The sequence below is a fragment of the Myripristis murdjan genome, chromosome 9, assembly GCF_902150065.1.
Source record: "Myripristis murdjan chromosome 9, fMyrMur1.1, whole genome shotgun sequence".
Taxonomy (NCBI): Eukaryota; Metazoa; Chordata; class Actinopteri; order Holocentriformes; family Holocentridae; genus Myripristis; species Myripristis murdjan.
In genome coordinates, this window is record NC_043988.1 from 34,297,158 (window position 1) to 34,313,681 (window position 16,524).

General features: G+C 42.2%; 1 protein-coding gene across 1 annotated transcript; it reads right to left on the reverse strand.

The window, feature by feature from the left end:
* Nucleotides 1-4,987: 4,987 nt before the first annotated feature.
* On the reverse strand, nucleotides 4,988-13,860 carry cfap157 (cilia and flagella associated protein 157). Its single transcript, XM_030059716.1, has 9 exons — nucleotides 13,697-13,860; nucleotides 11,903-12,174; nucleotides 11,039-11,192; nucleotides 10,238-10,505; nucleotides 9,393-9,526; nucleotides 8,192-8,342; nucleotides 6,016-6,170; nucleotides 5,586-5,729; nucleotides 4,988-5,100 (listed from the first exon to the last, which is right to left on the reverse strand). The coding sequence occupies exons 1-9, from the start codon at nucleotides 13,858-13,860 to the stop codon at nucleotides 5,016-5,018; spliced, it is 1,527 nt and encodes a 508-aa protein (XP_029915576.1). The 3' UTR covers nucleotides 4,988-5,015.
* Nucleotides 13,861-16,524: the final 2,664 nt, after the last annotated feature.

The following is a 16,524-nucleotide window of genomic DNA, read 5'->3' on the forward strand; positions in this document are numbered from 1 at the left end:
CAAGTATTTGGTCTCATATTTAGAGTTGAAAACCATTTATTCATTTATTTTATTCCAACACTCTGGTGCCCCAAGCCCTATGATCCTGACCGAGGCTGGGAGAAGACTGAAGAGGGCACCCTGGAGCCAGTGTGGTCTTCCGGCCCTATCCTCCCCCCTTCACTCATTGACTTGCTGGAGAAAATGGATAGTGAAGAAGATGAGGAACTAGAGATTGATTATGAAGAGCTTCTGAATGATGAATAAACATCATCGCCCTTGATATTTTGACTTATTGGAGTGAAACGTTTGTTGAACGTGTATTTCAGGAGATACGAGTGATCATTAACCATAATGAAAATGATGATGTTGGCCATCTCCATCAATAGTTCGTGCTAAAATGATACAGAAAATGGGGTCATTTGTCTCTGTATAATGTATAGTTAAAAAGTTATGTCGATTTTACAATTTCGTTTTTCATTTTTAGGAAATCCAGGGTGGCAACCAATATAGCCAAAATGAACATACATGGGACAATATTTCAAGTTGGGATCTTCAGTATTTGTTCACTAGACATCTTGGGGATTGTAAATATACCAAAGTTAAAAAAAAAAAAAAAATCAATGGGGTACATGGTGGTGTTTCTGTGATAAAATTTTGCCGAATTTTAACATTTTGGGGGGTTTTATTTGAGTTTTTATGTACAATACATGACCCAATCATGGCAAGTTCCATCTCTATAAGTTCCTCACATCAAGACAAAACAAAAATGGGGTCCGTTGTCTGTGTGATGTATGGTTCAGGAGCTATGTAGATTTAAAGTTTTCATTTTTCACAGTCAAAAATCCGAGAGGGCCATAAAAGATGGCCCAAAAAAAACATACGAGACAAAAATTTGCGCTGTTAACATCAAAAATCATTTACTAGACACCTGAAGGATTACAAAAAGCTAGGTTAGAAAAATATCTTTCAGGTGCATGGGACCCCCTCCTCCCTACCAGACTATTTAAACAAGGAAAAAAAAAATCTGCCAGTGGGGTGAGATAATGCCTCTATTTTCAGTGCAGTTTCACCACAGTTTGAACGCTGAAGATGAGACTGAATGATTTGTTGAGACTTCTGCAGTGCAAACCCTCATGTCAGGGATGAGGAGTTTTTTAAGTGAGACACAGATTTTAAAGGTGCACTTTGCAAAATTGCTCAGAATCAACTGAAGTGGTGACCGTTTCAACTCAACTGAGAAAAAAAATACACACACACACACACACACACACACACACACGTCAATCTTATGCTTATTCCCTGCCCCTTGAGTCTAAATGGGTTTCACTTGAATCCACACTCCCTCAGCTTTGCACGGTGCAAAAAAAGTTCAACCAATAAATCCTTCAGAAATCTTTAAACCTCCTCTCTCATCCACCTCAACCCTTCAAATAAAAACGTTTTTCTCTCCTAAACTGAGATCCTCTTGGTTTGCTCTTGTGGATGATCCTTCCCTGCACCCAAACTTCCTGTTTCAACAGGAAATACATCAAATCAGGAAAGACAGAGTCCATCTCATGGGGTCTTTAAAGCTCAAACCAGTGGGTTGAGATAACTCCACTGCTTTCCAGTGTATTTTCACTGTTGCAGTTTATCTTGAAGTAAGACAAATTAGATCGATAGATAGATAGATAGATAGATCGATAGATCGATAGATAGATACTTTATTCATCCCAAAGGAAATTCACAGTTTTCAGCAGTATCCACAGATTACAAGATTAAATAAATAAAAAATAAAGAATAAAAGATGACACTAGAGATCTAAAGATCTAAGTACCCAATGTGCAAAAAACCGTATGCATAGATGTATACAATGTGCATAGATGTGGGAAATGTGCAAATTTACAGTAGCCTATAAACAGATGATAGCAGCAAGCAGTATATACAAGGAATATATAAAAAATAGAAATATGAACAGTTTAAACAGCAGAGAAAAAATAACCTAAAAATTACACCACCAGCATCTAGTTAACCCCTTCAGCTCTGATTTTTTCCCTTAAATTTCCCGCTAAGTAGCTTCAGAGTTAGAGAAACCACGTGTTTCCGTTCATGTCACGTCCATGTTGTGTCTCTGCTGAAGCTCCATCATGCTGATACTGAGGGAAACATTCAGAGCCGAGATGCTGCTGTTTCATGGCTGCAGCTTCACATCAAACACAGAAGATCTGCATGTCTCATTTCCCTGGAATTCAGCAGCTCATGTTTGGGATTTTGTTCTCCACTGGAAATTAAAATAAAGTCCTGTGAGTCTGAAGGAGACAAACTGAACCGTGGGAGCAGCGGCGGCGTTGAGGAGGTTCATGTGGCTTCATGCAAGAAACTGTTGAAACAGGTTCTGCTGGTTTGCATTGCAAATGAGTGAAATTATCTCAGCCCTCTGGCGGTTTCTTCCACTTGTTTTCAGTCAAAAAAAAAAAAGATATAAAGACTCAATACTGGACTGAGTAACTTGTTCTGATGAATATATTTTTTTTCTTCGTGTGAACCCAGACGCTCCCTCTGTTGCTGCACTTTGAAGTTTTTTGTTTTTTTGGTTGTTGTTGTGGATGTGGTGTGAAAGGACAGACATCTCTCTCCTTCCAGGGATCAACAGAGCATCAAAACACATCTCCATTTTTCATCACGGCTGTTGTCTGGTGCTCTGACCTTCTGCCCCCCCCGACGCTCAGCTGCATGTCATGTCACTGATCGAGGAATTTAACTTCATTATAACTAACCCGGCGCTCATCGTGCATTCAGCATCGGCTAAACGCCTGAAATATGAATGTGGGATGTATTATGCAGGCGGCAGGTTTGCACTTTGAAGTGAGAGAACAGAAGTGGACCGACCCCAAAACTCTGCTCTGCCAGACAGGAACACGGCCTGCAGGGGAGGAGGGCTGGTCCAGGATCAGATACCGCGTCCCGCTGACAGGCTCCCTCACGCCGCTAAAAATAAACATCCTGACACGTCATTTGGGCTCAGAGTTGCTGCGTTTTTACTTCAAACAAGGTACGAAAATATCTGCCAGTGGGATGAGATAATCCCACTAGTTTCCCATACGGTTCCACTTGTTTCTGGAAATTTTCCAGCATGAATCTGTTGAAACAAGGCAGAATAAGGCAGATCAGCCACTTGACTTGAGAAGATGACACTTGATTTGAGAAAAGTCTGGAAACAAAATGATTAGCGTTGGAAAATCAGTGGGATTATCTCAACCCACTGGCAATTTTTTTTTTTTTTTTTTTTTTTTTTACCTTATTTGAAGAAAAAACAGGATTGTAACAGTGAAGATGAAACTGAACAACTTGTAAAGGCAGAGATTTCCTGCAGTGCTTTTAGCTTAGAGTCCATTTTCCTCCAAAAATGATGAACTGAGTTTATGTAACCCGACTGACCGACTTAAACTGTGTTAGGAAAATGAGATTTCATAACTCTTTACAGCAGGGCTACTCAGCCCGGGGGCCGGGGGTCATTTTTATTTTACGAAAATAGTATTATTCTCTCTAATTATTGACTTTCAGACTGTGGACAATTCATTTCTATCACTAACCACAAGACGTGATAATGCATAGGCTATTGTGCTGATATCATGACCCTGTTTTGACCTGCTGACCAGAAGTGGGCGTGGCTCACCGTACAGCTGATGGACAAACCCACATCACCACAGTCTGTCAGCCACCACACCGCCACCTGACACATCGCCTCCCGATACACCATCTCCCGCCTCCCAACACACTGCTTCCCGACACAACCTGTGAGCAAGCTGCCCATTCTGTTCACATTTTGGGAATGAAGCCTCATTTTGTTGTAACTTTTCATCATTAATCATTACAGGACAATCTTTTATTCAGTGAGGTTTGGCCTTGGATGGAAATATACCAGTTTTCTGTAGGTTTCATTCATTTTTAGACTCGTCATGTAGCCTGTGACCAAATTATTGTTTAAATGTTCAAAATAGGACAGACATGTTTAGCTTGCGGCCCTTGGACACAGCTGAATTTGGCTGAGTGGCCCCTGAGCCGTCTTAAATTGGGCTGCTTTACAGGGTTTAAGGTGGATTTTTTTTTCCTGTGCATAATCTCAGTGAAATGCCAGCATGCCAGTATTTCAGCTGCTCAACCTGATTTTCAAAGCAATTTTTTTTTTTTTATTGCATATCTCTATTGCTTTTTTCTATTAATTCTTTATCTTTTGCTTCAGGCTTCAGTTTCCTCCCTGGGACAGAGTGAGTGAATGAATGAATGAATGAATGAATGAATGAATGGGAAAGAGTGTGCATGCATACATCCATTCATTTCTGATGAAGAATGTTCTTGTGTATAATTTATGGAGGGTTTTGGCATGAAGAATAACTACTGTGTTACAAGACGGTGCGTGAAATCCTTTTATTCATTTCATTCTGGTGTTGGTGAAAATTTGACAGGATAAAAGAAAAAGAAAAACACAACAGCCCATTTTCTCCAACTTCTCCTCATGAAGATTTCCCCAAACCCCTCACACACAAACACACGCATGTACACACACACACACACACACACACACACACACACTCACAATATACACATTCTACTCGATGAGGACTGCTGCTGCCACCTAGTGGTGAAAGACAACAGCTCCCACACAGCAGCCGGGCTGCAGAGGAATCCACTCTGAGATAAAAATCTCCATTTTAACGAGGCATTTATTCTCATATTCAGTTTTAAATCTGCCAGTGGGATGAGATAATGCCATGTTTCTCCAGTGCAGTTTCACTTGTCTCCGAAACAAGTACAAACATGATGAAACAAGGCAGATCAGCCCGCTGGAGTCAAGAAAATTCTGGAAACAAGTTGATAAGCATTGGAGATAAGTGGGATTATCTCATCCTGCTGGCAGATTTTTTTTTTTACCTTGATTGAAAAAAAAAACATGATTTGAACATGGAGAGATGAGAATAAATGACTTTTCCAGATGGGTTTTGTGTTTTGTTTTTGCGCTGTGTGATGCAGAACAGGCAGGTGCTGGTCCGTCCTCAGGGCTTGGTGGAGGGGTTTGGTGCGGGGCGAGCCGGGGCAGACGGGTCGGGGCAGCCGGCTGTCCTCTGGCTGGACGGTTTACTGAGGGAAGGAGAGAGCGACACATCAACACTGAGGTCCTACATGAAAACAGTCAAAACCGAATACATACAAAAAGGATGACAGCCACTCTTGATTTTTCCCTCTTCCCTTCCCTTTGGGATTTTTGGGAATTTTTTTTCCTTACCAGCTGTGAGTTCTTGTTTTTTTTTCTATCAGCTGTTGGCCTTTCAGACTGTAATTGTGATTAAGGGCTCCATTCTTTAATCCTCCAGCCAACAGCCGCTATTATTATTTTTACCTGATGTTTTTTATTGCTTTTTCCACAGTGTGTAGTACAGTACGGTGCTGCTGACAACACAGACACAACGCAGCACTCAACAATACACAACCCACCCTGATCCAAAATTATAAACCCCCTGTCTTTAAGGTAGATAAGCAAAGGCACCATGATTTTACTGCATTGCATGTTATTATGCTCCCTGGATTTACAGGATTTCAGTGTTGTGTGGAAGCAGACACCAGACCTGTGGAGAAGCCGGCGGGTGCGGCTGGTGGGACGTCCCGTCTTGGTCGGGGCGATGATGTCTCTCAGAGTCGGCAGGTCGCCCGGTCTGTAGCGGGGCAGCTCGACCTGGGACCTCAGGACTGGATCCTGCAGGGCTCCTGCTCTGCTGAGACGGGGGGGGGACAGGACGATAATCACATCAGCCTGACTTGTAGCACCACCCAGTTCCATCTTGAAATCTCTTGTATTTTGACTCACTTTTGATTTATTTCAAGCTGCATCATCATAATCCCCTTTGTTTGCCTCATCTGAGACTATAATTTCTGTCATGAGACCAACTGTCAATCCAAATCCAAATTTTTCCTGAAAAGACCTCAAAGTATTTGAGTAAATGATCTCAGTGTGTTTCCCCCTCTGTCTGCTGCTGCCTGTCAGTGTGTTTCCTCCACCTGGCTGCTGTGGAGCTGCAGCTCTGCCTCTCTGGCAGTCGCTCGCTGTTTGTGTCCAGCAGGGCGGCGCCGTCCAGAACACCCAGCAGCTTCTGCACCGTCTGCTTCCACCGGACGGCAGCGTCCTCCCGCGACTCGTCCTCTGCTGGAGCGTCCTGGAAGAGACAGAGCAGGTTCAGGGGCCGCTGGGAAAGTCTGACTTCCAACAGCGCTGCTTTCACGTGCCGCTTTCTTGGGAGAGCAGGGGAGGGGGTTATAATACTCCAAGAAAAAAAACAAAAAAAAAAACTCATAATAATTCTCAGAATGTCTCTGCTCATAACTCTTAATTTCTGAGATTAAAGTCATAAATCTGCAAGAAAAACTCAGAAATTCTGAGATTAAAGTTGTAAATTTATGAGAAAAAAAATGTTATTAAGCCGCACTTATGTTGTTTTTCCTGGTTAATTTTTTTTTTTTAAAAGGTAAGAAGGCTAAAGTTCACAATAAATCATAGGGTTGCCTGTGACAAATATTTGGCAGAATAGCACTAATGCAGTTTTGTTAAAATTCACATCTGTATTTTTGATTTGAACCCCCAGCTGTGTGTTCTGCTGCAGGTTTCCTCAACATCCGTCCCTTTACAGAAAAACCCATTAAAACGCCTCTCAGAGACAAACTGCCTCTGTGAGTAATATAATCCATCATGTTGAACTGCACGCGTATCGCAGACTTCCTCACATCACTTTATTACACGGCTAATTACAGCTTTTAATGGGACAATTAGGAAAAGATGCAGTGCGTGTTGTTTAAAGTGATGCATCAGGTCAGCGGAGGCAGGAGTTTGAGTCTCTCCAACTCCTCGGCTAACCCGCCACGGCCTTCAGAAGATTAAAACCATTATCTAACTTCAGCCGCCAGTCGTACGTCAGCTAAATGTCTTTCATGCATAATATGTATGAGCAGTAACCATAGAAACCCCGCTGATTGATCCGTTTGTAAAGGTTCCTGACGGGACACTGACAGTGATCAGCACAGCCCACTGACAGGCAGGCTGACCCCCTGTCTGTACATTCAGATGATCAGAAGACAAACTGTACCAATAATCAATCATTCCTCTCCGCTCTCTGTGAGATCGCTCCGGTAAACGCTGTGGAGCGGAGCAGGAAGGACAAACAGCAGCTGGATCCACTGATCCCCTCACCTGAGGCTCACCTGGTGCTGCTTTACCGCGTCAGCGAGGCTGCAAGGAACCAAAAAAATCAAATAAATCCTCCTCAGAGCAGAGACAGCGTGCGACAGCGTATTACGGACACTGTATTTATATTTTCCAAGTTTTTTTTCTTGCAAATTTATGATTTTAATCTCAGAGAATATCTGAGTGTTTGTCTTTTAAATTTACGACTTTAATCTCGGAAAGTTTTTGTCTCTGAATGCTACCCCCTCCCGCCCGGCTCCGTATTTACAGTCTGAATGTTAATCTGTATGTCGGTGCAGCCTCTGTTTCTGAGACGGTGCTGGATTTGCTTTGTTGTTGCTTTATGGCAACTCTATTGGCTTAAAACGCGCGTCTCAACCAATCAGTGCATTTGTTTGGTGCACATGAACCAGAAAAGACTACTATATATTTGTCATATTTTGTCGACTGCTACCATGTAAAGGGAAAGTTCGTTGCTGCTACAGAGCATCCTAAGTGTTATTGCACTTTGGATATTTAATTTCTTTTAGAATAAAAATGTTCAACACACTACCTCTGAATTCAGTATTAAATTTTGAGCATAAAAATGTGATTTTTAAATAAAATGTGATTTAAAAAAATGTGATTAATCGCGATTAATCGTAGACAGATCATGCGATTAATCACGATTAAAATTTTTAATCGTTGCCCTAATGCCCTAATCGTTGCACTAATGATTACATAATACTAAACACACAAACATTTTATTTATGTTTTATTTATGGTAATTTTATTGAAAGTATTGTAGCTACTTGGAGTGAGAGTCAGATGATCTAGTTCAGGTGATTGATCAGTTGATCAGTGTCAAGGACGGCCCACGTTGTCTTTGTACTGACTGCAAAACAGATTTCTTTCTCATCACAATAATGTTTGATTGATTGATTGATTGATTGATTGATTGATTGACTGATTGAGTGATTTCTCCCAGAGAGGAGGACCTAGTCAGGCGTGTGGTTTCACCGTCAGAGCCTGGTTGAGAGCGAAGGCCGCCTCCTGCACCGTGCGCTCCAGCCGGCTCCTCTTCCTCCTCTCCTCCTGTAGCTCCGCCCCCCGGCGATCAGCCTCCGCTCCGTTTCCGCGGCTCTCCTCCAGCGCTGCGGCGTGATCCCGTCTGAAGAAAAAAAAAAAAAACCACACCGCCGTGACAGGGACACCATTAAACCAGGGCTGCTACCTGGCTGCCTGCGGGGGTGCAGCTCGGCGGCGGAGGTTCGAGTCCGGATGCCCCCTGTTTCAACTTTATTCTAGTTCCCCAAGGAAGCCATTAAAATTTAATCTTGTCAGTTCTCCTCGCTCATGTCTGTCGGCTTCTGTGTGCCGAATGAAGCCCCGCGGTCGTGTAGAGCTAAATGGGAAGAGCTTAACATCAGCGCTGCCTGCTTTAGGCCTTTCATTCCCTGTGGGATCAGTGATGCTAAAAATGCGGACGCTCATGTTGCTGTGGATGAAGCTCCCACCAAAAGGCAGAGCCAGAGCCCTGATTATGTGTGTCGCTTTAACACCGCATTATCGGAGGATTCAGTGATGTTTCCTGTCACTTGTTCCCAGCCAGTCGCCTGCGGGCCCATCAACGTGCCACAAAACACTTTTTTGAAAAACCCTGACCGGGCATTTTAAAGTTTTTGACATGAAACTTTTTTTTTTTCCTGCAGTCAGCGTTTGGAGAATCAAATCACTGAGCTGGGGATAGAGACTTTCTGTCAACCTGTCACTCTGCCGGTATTAAAAAAAAAAAAAAATACTGCTAGAGAAGTCAATAAATAAGTGTAATTAAAATACAATGTCAGCACTCGTTATTATGGCACTGTCAGAACATCCAGATCACATTTAATACATTTCCTCGTCTGTGAAAAAGAAGCAGCGTGGTGTGACATCTTAATCACAGTGGAGGGAAAAAATCATCTTTTTTTTCCAACTAATTTTGCTGGAAATGACTAATAGAGAACCTTAGAATCTGAAATGACTCTAGTTTTGTTCATATCCCATATAACCTTTACTCATGCAGCCACGGATGAGTGGAAGAATTGTGGCTTTTTTTTTTTAATCTGGATATTCTCTGAGGTTAAAGTGGTAAATTTACAAGAAAAATCTCAGCCTAAAACTGTTTAATGAGTCTTTTAAAAAAAAGCTAAACAGGACAGCAGACCGTGTGGACGGTCACCTGAGTGCGTCCAGCTCAGCCAGCAGGGTGGTGCGCTCGGTTTGAAGCTGCTGGCGTTCCTGCTGGGCGGAGCTTCGGTCCTTCGCCAGCTCCGCCTGCAGCTGCTGGCACTTTTCTGTCAGCTGCTCGGCCACCTGGTGGAGGACACACACACACACACACACACACACACACACACACACACACACAGCAAAGTTAGAAGGAAGGCGGTTGTGTTTTCAGTCTGTCTTCTAGCCCGACATCACAGAGACCAACCAACAGATCTGTCTGAAGCCTTTGGGACAGACCAGACCTCGACTCTGCAAAAACTCTCCATGATAACAAGTCACTCAGTGCCATCCTCAGTGTTCAGATCTTTTGGATTTGAGCTCTGGAGATGTCAGATAGCTATCACTAGATTCAGCAGGAAACAGCAGACATTTTTGATGTATAAAGTGCGTGTTTGTGCCATCGAACACAGAAATAAATCGCCATTTAAAGCAACTTTCTGCTGGAAATCACAGGAAAAGTTGAGGTGCGATTGCTTCAGCCCTGGCATCACTAGAAACTATCAGTGGGATTAGATAATCCCACTTGTTTCCAACGCTGATCAATTTGTTTCCAGAATTTTCTTGAATCAAGTGTCATTTTCTTGATCCTAGTGGCTGATCTGCTTTATTTTACCTTGTTTCAACAGATTTATACTTGTTTTAAAAAAAATTCCTGGATCAGGTGAAAGTGCATTGGACACAAGTGGGGTTACCTCATCCCACTGACAGATGTTTTATGTTATTTGAAGAAAACCATGATTTTAACGCTGAAAATGAGAGCAAATGGCTTTTTCAGCTGGAGACATTCCTCCTGACCTTCTGGTGGCTGCGGCTCTTGGCGGTCAGCTGGTCGAGCAGCGGCTCCAGGACGGACACGTCGAGGCGGAGCTGCCTCTCTCGGCCCCGCAGCGCCTCGTTCTCCTGCAGCAGGACGTGGATCTGCTCCGACAGCTGGCTGAGCCGCGAACGCACCGCCGCGTTCTCCCGGATCGCCCGCACGGTCGTCTGCGGCATCCGCTTCTCCGTCATGTCCCGCAGCTCTGCCGCCATGGCCGCCACGTGGCTGTGCATCTCCTTCTTCAGCCTGGTGTGGAAGCAGAGAGAGGGAACCTGAAGGAGCAGCTCGGCCAAAAATGAAAATGTTGGGATCTCGTCATTCTGATGTCAGCTGGTGAAGTTTGTATGTCAGTGTAACACACAGGAAGTTGCTGTGGGTTTCCTCCATAAACACTGAGGTCAGGTGAGCTGGACACTCTAAATTGCCCCGAGGTGTGAATGTGTGTGTGAATGTGTGTGTGTGTGTGTGTGTGTGTGTGTGTGTGTGTGTGTGCATATGCTGGGATAGCCTCCAGCTGTCTCTGCTTAGAAGCAAGTGATTATAAAAAACGAATTGAATAGGTGGATATTCCTTATAAGAAAATTTCAGCATTTTGTTGTTGTTGTTGTTGTTGTTGTTGTTGACTTGGACCTTATTTCCCATCATTCACCACATCAAGAGAAAAAGCACAAGTTTAGGAGCTCTGCGCTGTGACTGATCCGTGCACCGACGTCCTCACCACAGGAGAACCCCCTCCCACCTCCCCAACCCCCCCGAGGTGAAGGTCAGCATGACTCCACCTGTCGTTCTCCAGCAGCGCGTTCCTCTCCAGGCTCAGGACGGCGGCGCTGTGCTCCTCCTTCTGATTGGCCAGCTGCTTCTCCAGAGACGCCAGCTCCGACAGCAGCCGCTCCTTCTGCTCCCGAAACTCCTCCAGGTCAGCCAGCTTCCCCGCTGGAGAGGAGAGGAGAGGAGAGGAGAGGAGAGGAGAGGAGAGGAGAGGAGAGGAGAGGAAACAAGGAGACAAGGTGAGGAGAAGAAAAAAAAGGAGATTAAATGAGATGAAACGGGAAGTAAAGGAGAAAAGACAAAGACAAGAGACAAAATGAGGCAAGGAGAGCAGACTATGTCATGTCAGGTGAGGGCCCTAAAGCAGAGAAGTTTTTTGAAAATTATTCATGTCATGTTACAGTTCCTCAGGGTCCAAAACAGCTAAAAGAAAAAAATGTGTGTAAAATGTTGATATTTCCTGTATGTGTTATACAGCTGCAACAGCCTGGCCTCATTCTGACCCCAGAGAAACACAGACATGCACAAAATGTGTCCACTGATGTCATGATAATTTCAGGTTTACCAGCTTGTTCCTGTTAAATTAGGAAAAGTCATGAAATATGAAGCAAAAAAAAAAAAAAAAATTCATGTATTTAGAGACGTTAAACACTGAATGAGGTCAAATTGACCCCAAAGGTGATGGGAGGGTTACATGAAAATGTGGCTTAAGAGTGTTTCCAGAACGTCCTTTTGTTTTATTCTCTTGCCTGCAACCCAACAGATCAGCTCTGATCTCCATGACAACGGCATCAAACATCCCATACAGCAGCCATTGTTAAGTGAACCAGCCGGGTGACTAAGACCTAAGCTTCAGGTTGCTGTCAGCTTCGTACCGAGCTTCATGTTCTCGGCGGACAGTTGGTCGGTTCTGTCCTGCAGCTGCTGTCCTGCCTGGCTCAGCTGCAGCTGCAGTGACTCCCTCTCCTGCCGGGTGGCACTCTGCAGGGCCTGCAGCCGCTCCGACAGCTCGTCCAGCTCGTCCTCCTTCTGCGCCACCGAGCGCTTCAGATACTCCACCACGTCCCTCTTGTCCCTCTGCAGCGTGTCGTACCGGGAGTCAAAGTCCCTCCTCTGCACCTCCAGCTCGTCACATTTGTGCTGATATCTGCACGACAAACACATCAGCTGTTGTTTTATTTACAATTAATCAATCAGTCATTTAATGTATAAAGAGTCAAAAATAAAGCCAAAGTCATCAGAACCCAAAGTGATGTCTTCCTTAGTCTGACTGCAGCCACGAAACCCCCAAATATTAATTTTTATGACATGAATGAAGAAAAGGAAGAGCACCAGACAATATCTGAAACCATGAATACTTTATTAGAATTATAATTGACTAATTTTCAGTCGATCCAGTATTATTTGACTGACTGATCATCTCACCAGGAGATTGAGGAAGGAAGAACATGCGGCTGTGTGGTTCCTGCGGCTCAAACGGTTGCTGCTGTGACAGGAAGCCGCTGAGTTTCAGCAGATTTTCAGCAAACTGACAGCTGCTTGTCTGCATCACCATCGTATTTCTGTATACTACTGAGAAAAGCATTTTACTCTGAAATGCCCTACTTTCTCACCATGGATCAATAAAAATCATTTTTAGTAGGCTTGGCCCAGCAACATTTTGTAAAAAAATCTATTTTATTTATTTTTCACAGAATAGTGTCATGTGAATGGACGTGCAACATGAACCAGAGGAATGGGAATGGAATTTAACATTAAGAGGACAAAATTAGCCTAGTAATTTGGCTTCTTATGGCTATAGCAAATTTGAAAAATATACAAATATACTAACTGAACAAAATGTGGACTGAACTGATAACCTTACAGTGTGTAAGATTTAAAGTATTTCTGCAGAACAATAAGGAGACGTCCCATATAGCAGCTCTGAAAAAAAAAAAAAAATTCCATGACTTTTCAATAACTTTCCATAACTTAGTCATAACCCTTCCATGACCTAAAGTGGATTCCTGTCCTATTTTTCCCTTTTCCAGATTAAACGGGCCGCTGATTGGCTGGTTTCCATTCCAAATGAATTTAGCTGCATACAGGCTATGTGAAACAAGCAGTCGCCATCAAAAATAATAAAATAAAATAAATAATGATAATGTGAGATAATATGTGATAATAACAGCGATAATAATAATGATAATAAATCTTGATTTCCCTTGACTTTCCCTGTCTGGAATAGCCTTAAAAATTCCATAATATTCCAGGAAATTAATGGGCAGCGGGAAACCTGAACTTATTGAAACTAAACGTTGATCTTAATAAATAAATAAATAAATAAATAAACAAATAAATAATATATAAAATAAAATAAAATTGGTCAGAGTTTATTTACACTAGTCGCTGTGGATTTAATGAATAATTGTAATTATAATCCCAGTCAAACCAGTAAAAATGACCTGATAATGTTTAACCGTCTGTGTGCAGTTGACGGGCTACGTAAGTGGCGTAAAAGTAGCGCTGCAGTGATTCGGCTAGTTTAGGACTTAGGTCTTTTTTTATAGCCTGCAGTTCGGCCTAATTTGAAAAGCAAAACACCAAACAGCATTTTCCTGCCTATTAATATGTAATTAAGTCATTTTCCACGTGTTGACAAACTTTGATGGCTGTTTTCTGCGGCTCACCGCTCCAGCTGCTGCTCCAGGTGTCTGATCTGCGTCAGGTAAAACTCCGTCCCTCTGTCCTCAGACTGGGCTTTCTCTGCCAGAGTCGACGAACTTTCTTTCTTCTTTGCTTTTCTGCTTTCGTCCGTTTTCTCTCCGCTGCTTTTGTCTTTCTTCTTTGGCATTTTCACAGAGAAAAGTTTTCCTACGCCGAGAAACCAGCGGAGCGCCCAAAACAGACGTTGTTGCTAAGGAACGACGTCACGTCTCCGTGAACCGGTGCTGCCTTCAGGATCGGCTCGTAATCTCCCCTTCCCTCCACTTTACAATAGAGTTATATACGACTTACTGCCGAGCTAAGCGCGACTTATCCATATAAATTGAATTCTTATGGATTGCAATTCAATTTCTGTTGTTTCATCTAAAGTAACATCAGCACTGAACACTGTAACAGTGGTGTTTTTTCTGGGTGAATTTCTATTTTAAAGATCAAGCAAGCACAGGGCGAGTTAGTGCTGTGGCAGAATGAACAGGAGGAGATGACCTGCAAACGCAACACTGATGGATTTAGCTAAATAACTTAACTAATGTCATCGTGCAGAAATACACATGACAACCAAAACGCTATAAAACGAAAAAAGAGGAGCAAGAAACAGGAAAAATGTCATTAATTTACATATTTTCGTTGATTCAAATTGTTCTTAACACAACTTTAAAGTATCATCAAACTACACCAGTGCATCTTCATCATTTGAGTTGAACATATTTGAAGCAATTGAGATCTTTGCTTCAAAATGAGAGAGTATTCATTTTACTAAAGGCTCACCAAAAGACTGATGACAGAAAAATAAATCAAAATCTCAATTTTAAAAGGCTGTCACAGAAGAACTCAGATCATTTGCTGACAGGACAAACTGAAAGAGAGCTGACCTGTGTCGGCTTTTGTTTTAGAAATGTTTCAGATGTTTTAGAAAATGAACCTCCTTTGGCCCAGAATGGAGGGTGAAGGTAATATTCATTTGATGCTGCTTCTGCTGTTGGTTTTAAATGTGTTATAACATCCTTAAAACGGCAGGACATGCAGGAAAAATGTAGGAAAATTTGGAGGATGTTGTGTTTGTTAAGGAGACAACAAAAGAGAGAGAGGATTACATCAGTAGGGCTGGGCGACATGGACAAATATCAGATCTGAAATATCTGATCAAGTCCCTTTTTTCCTGCTGAGAGACGCAAAAACATTTAAGCAAAATCACAACTCTTGTTTAATATTTATTATATTATATTATTGATGATGATTATTATATTATGTTATAATACTTATATATATTTAACTTTATAACGTGATCCTGGTCAGGCGTGAGCTGAGTTGCACATACATTGTGTGTGTGTGTGTGTGTGTGTGTGTGTGTGTGTGTGTGTGTGGGTGGGTTTCTATTTGAGGCTGTGGCAAGCAACCAAACCTTGAATTTCCCTCAGAGTTACCAAGGAATTCCTTATCATGTCTCATCTTTTCTTATTTTAATCTTCACCAAACGCAGAGAAACGAGGACTGAACATGTAGAGTCTGATAAAACATTAGACAGTTTCAAACCAGCGAGCAAAAAATTCAGCTTGAATCGGCTTGCATCACCTGTTCACCTTATTTTTAATGGAAATACAAACACAGCTACTTTGTTTTGTGTGTGTGTGTGTGTGTGTGTGTGTGTGTGTGGTTCTCAAACGGTTTTATCTTCAGTCTCCTCTTCACCCGACTACTTTTTACTCAGAAACTGCAGCAGAAACCACCAGCAGTCACATGATGACCCCCTTTCTGAAGAATCTAACATTACAAATAAGAAACTAACTTACTATCAGTATCAAAAAATACATATTCCAAAAATCCTGTAATATAGGGGAGAGTGGGGTAATTTGTGCCAAGGGGCAAGTAGTGCCACCCCTGTTATCTAGAAAACCATAGAAGAAGTTGGTCATGTGACCACATATTTTTGAAGAGGCATCCATTTCACTCATCTTATAAAGAAGGGAGACACATGGCTTGAGAGGTAAGCACATTTAAGTTCAAAAAACATTTTTTTGCCCTCCAAAGTAAAATTTTTATGATCAAGGTTTTTTGATTGCTGTGTTTGAACAATTATAGAAAACTCTGAAAACAGTTCACACAGGTTTTAGTACTTTAGTGAGCTACACCATGAGTCTATACAGTTAGCATGATGTTAGCTCAAAACAGCTGGGGGATGCATTTTTTTCAGAATGGTGGGCTTGGGGTAATTTGTGCCAAAGGGCCTGGGGTAATTTGTGCCAGTGGCACAACTTGTGATTATATACTATATATTACTTTCTTGTATTTTATTGTTATTGTACATTATTTTCTTACCTTTGATCACTAAAACTATTCAGATTCAGATGAAGATGATTTGCAGGTGCTCATTTTGGAAGTTTTATTTTGTTCTGGATGTGTGTTCATGTGGCGCTCGGCCTTGTTATAGAAAAGTGGCCTGTGAGCTTGTTAAAATAATAAATAAATGTTAAATAAATAATTTTGTATTGAATTTGCTTTACTTTTATATAGCATTATCATTTGTGAGATTAAAATGATCTGTTTTACTTCAATTATCAATGGCACAATTTACCCCAGTATATTCTCTCTAATGGCACAATTTACCCCGCACCGGGGGCAAGCTGTGCCACAAAACCACTTTTTTTTTCGAAAGCTATATTTCTCAAACAGTTTATATAAGATCCAAAGTGATTGTTCCCAGGGATGCACAACATCCTGAACTATATGTGCATATTTTAGTTGGAGGCATTACTGTAATCCCCTTGCTTTAAAGGCACTTTAAGTAAAAATT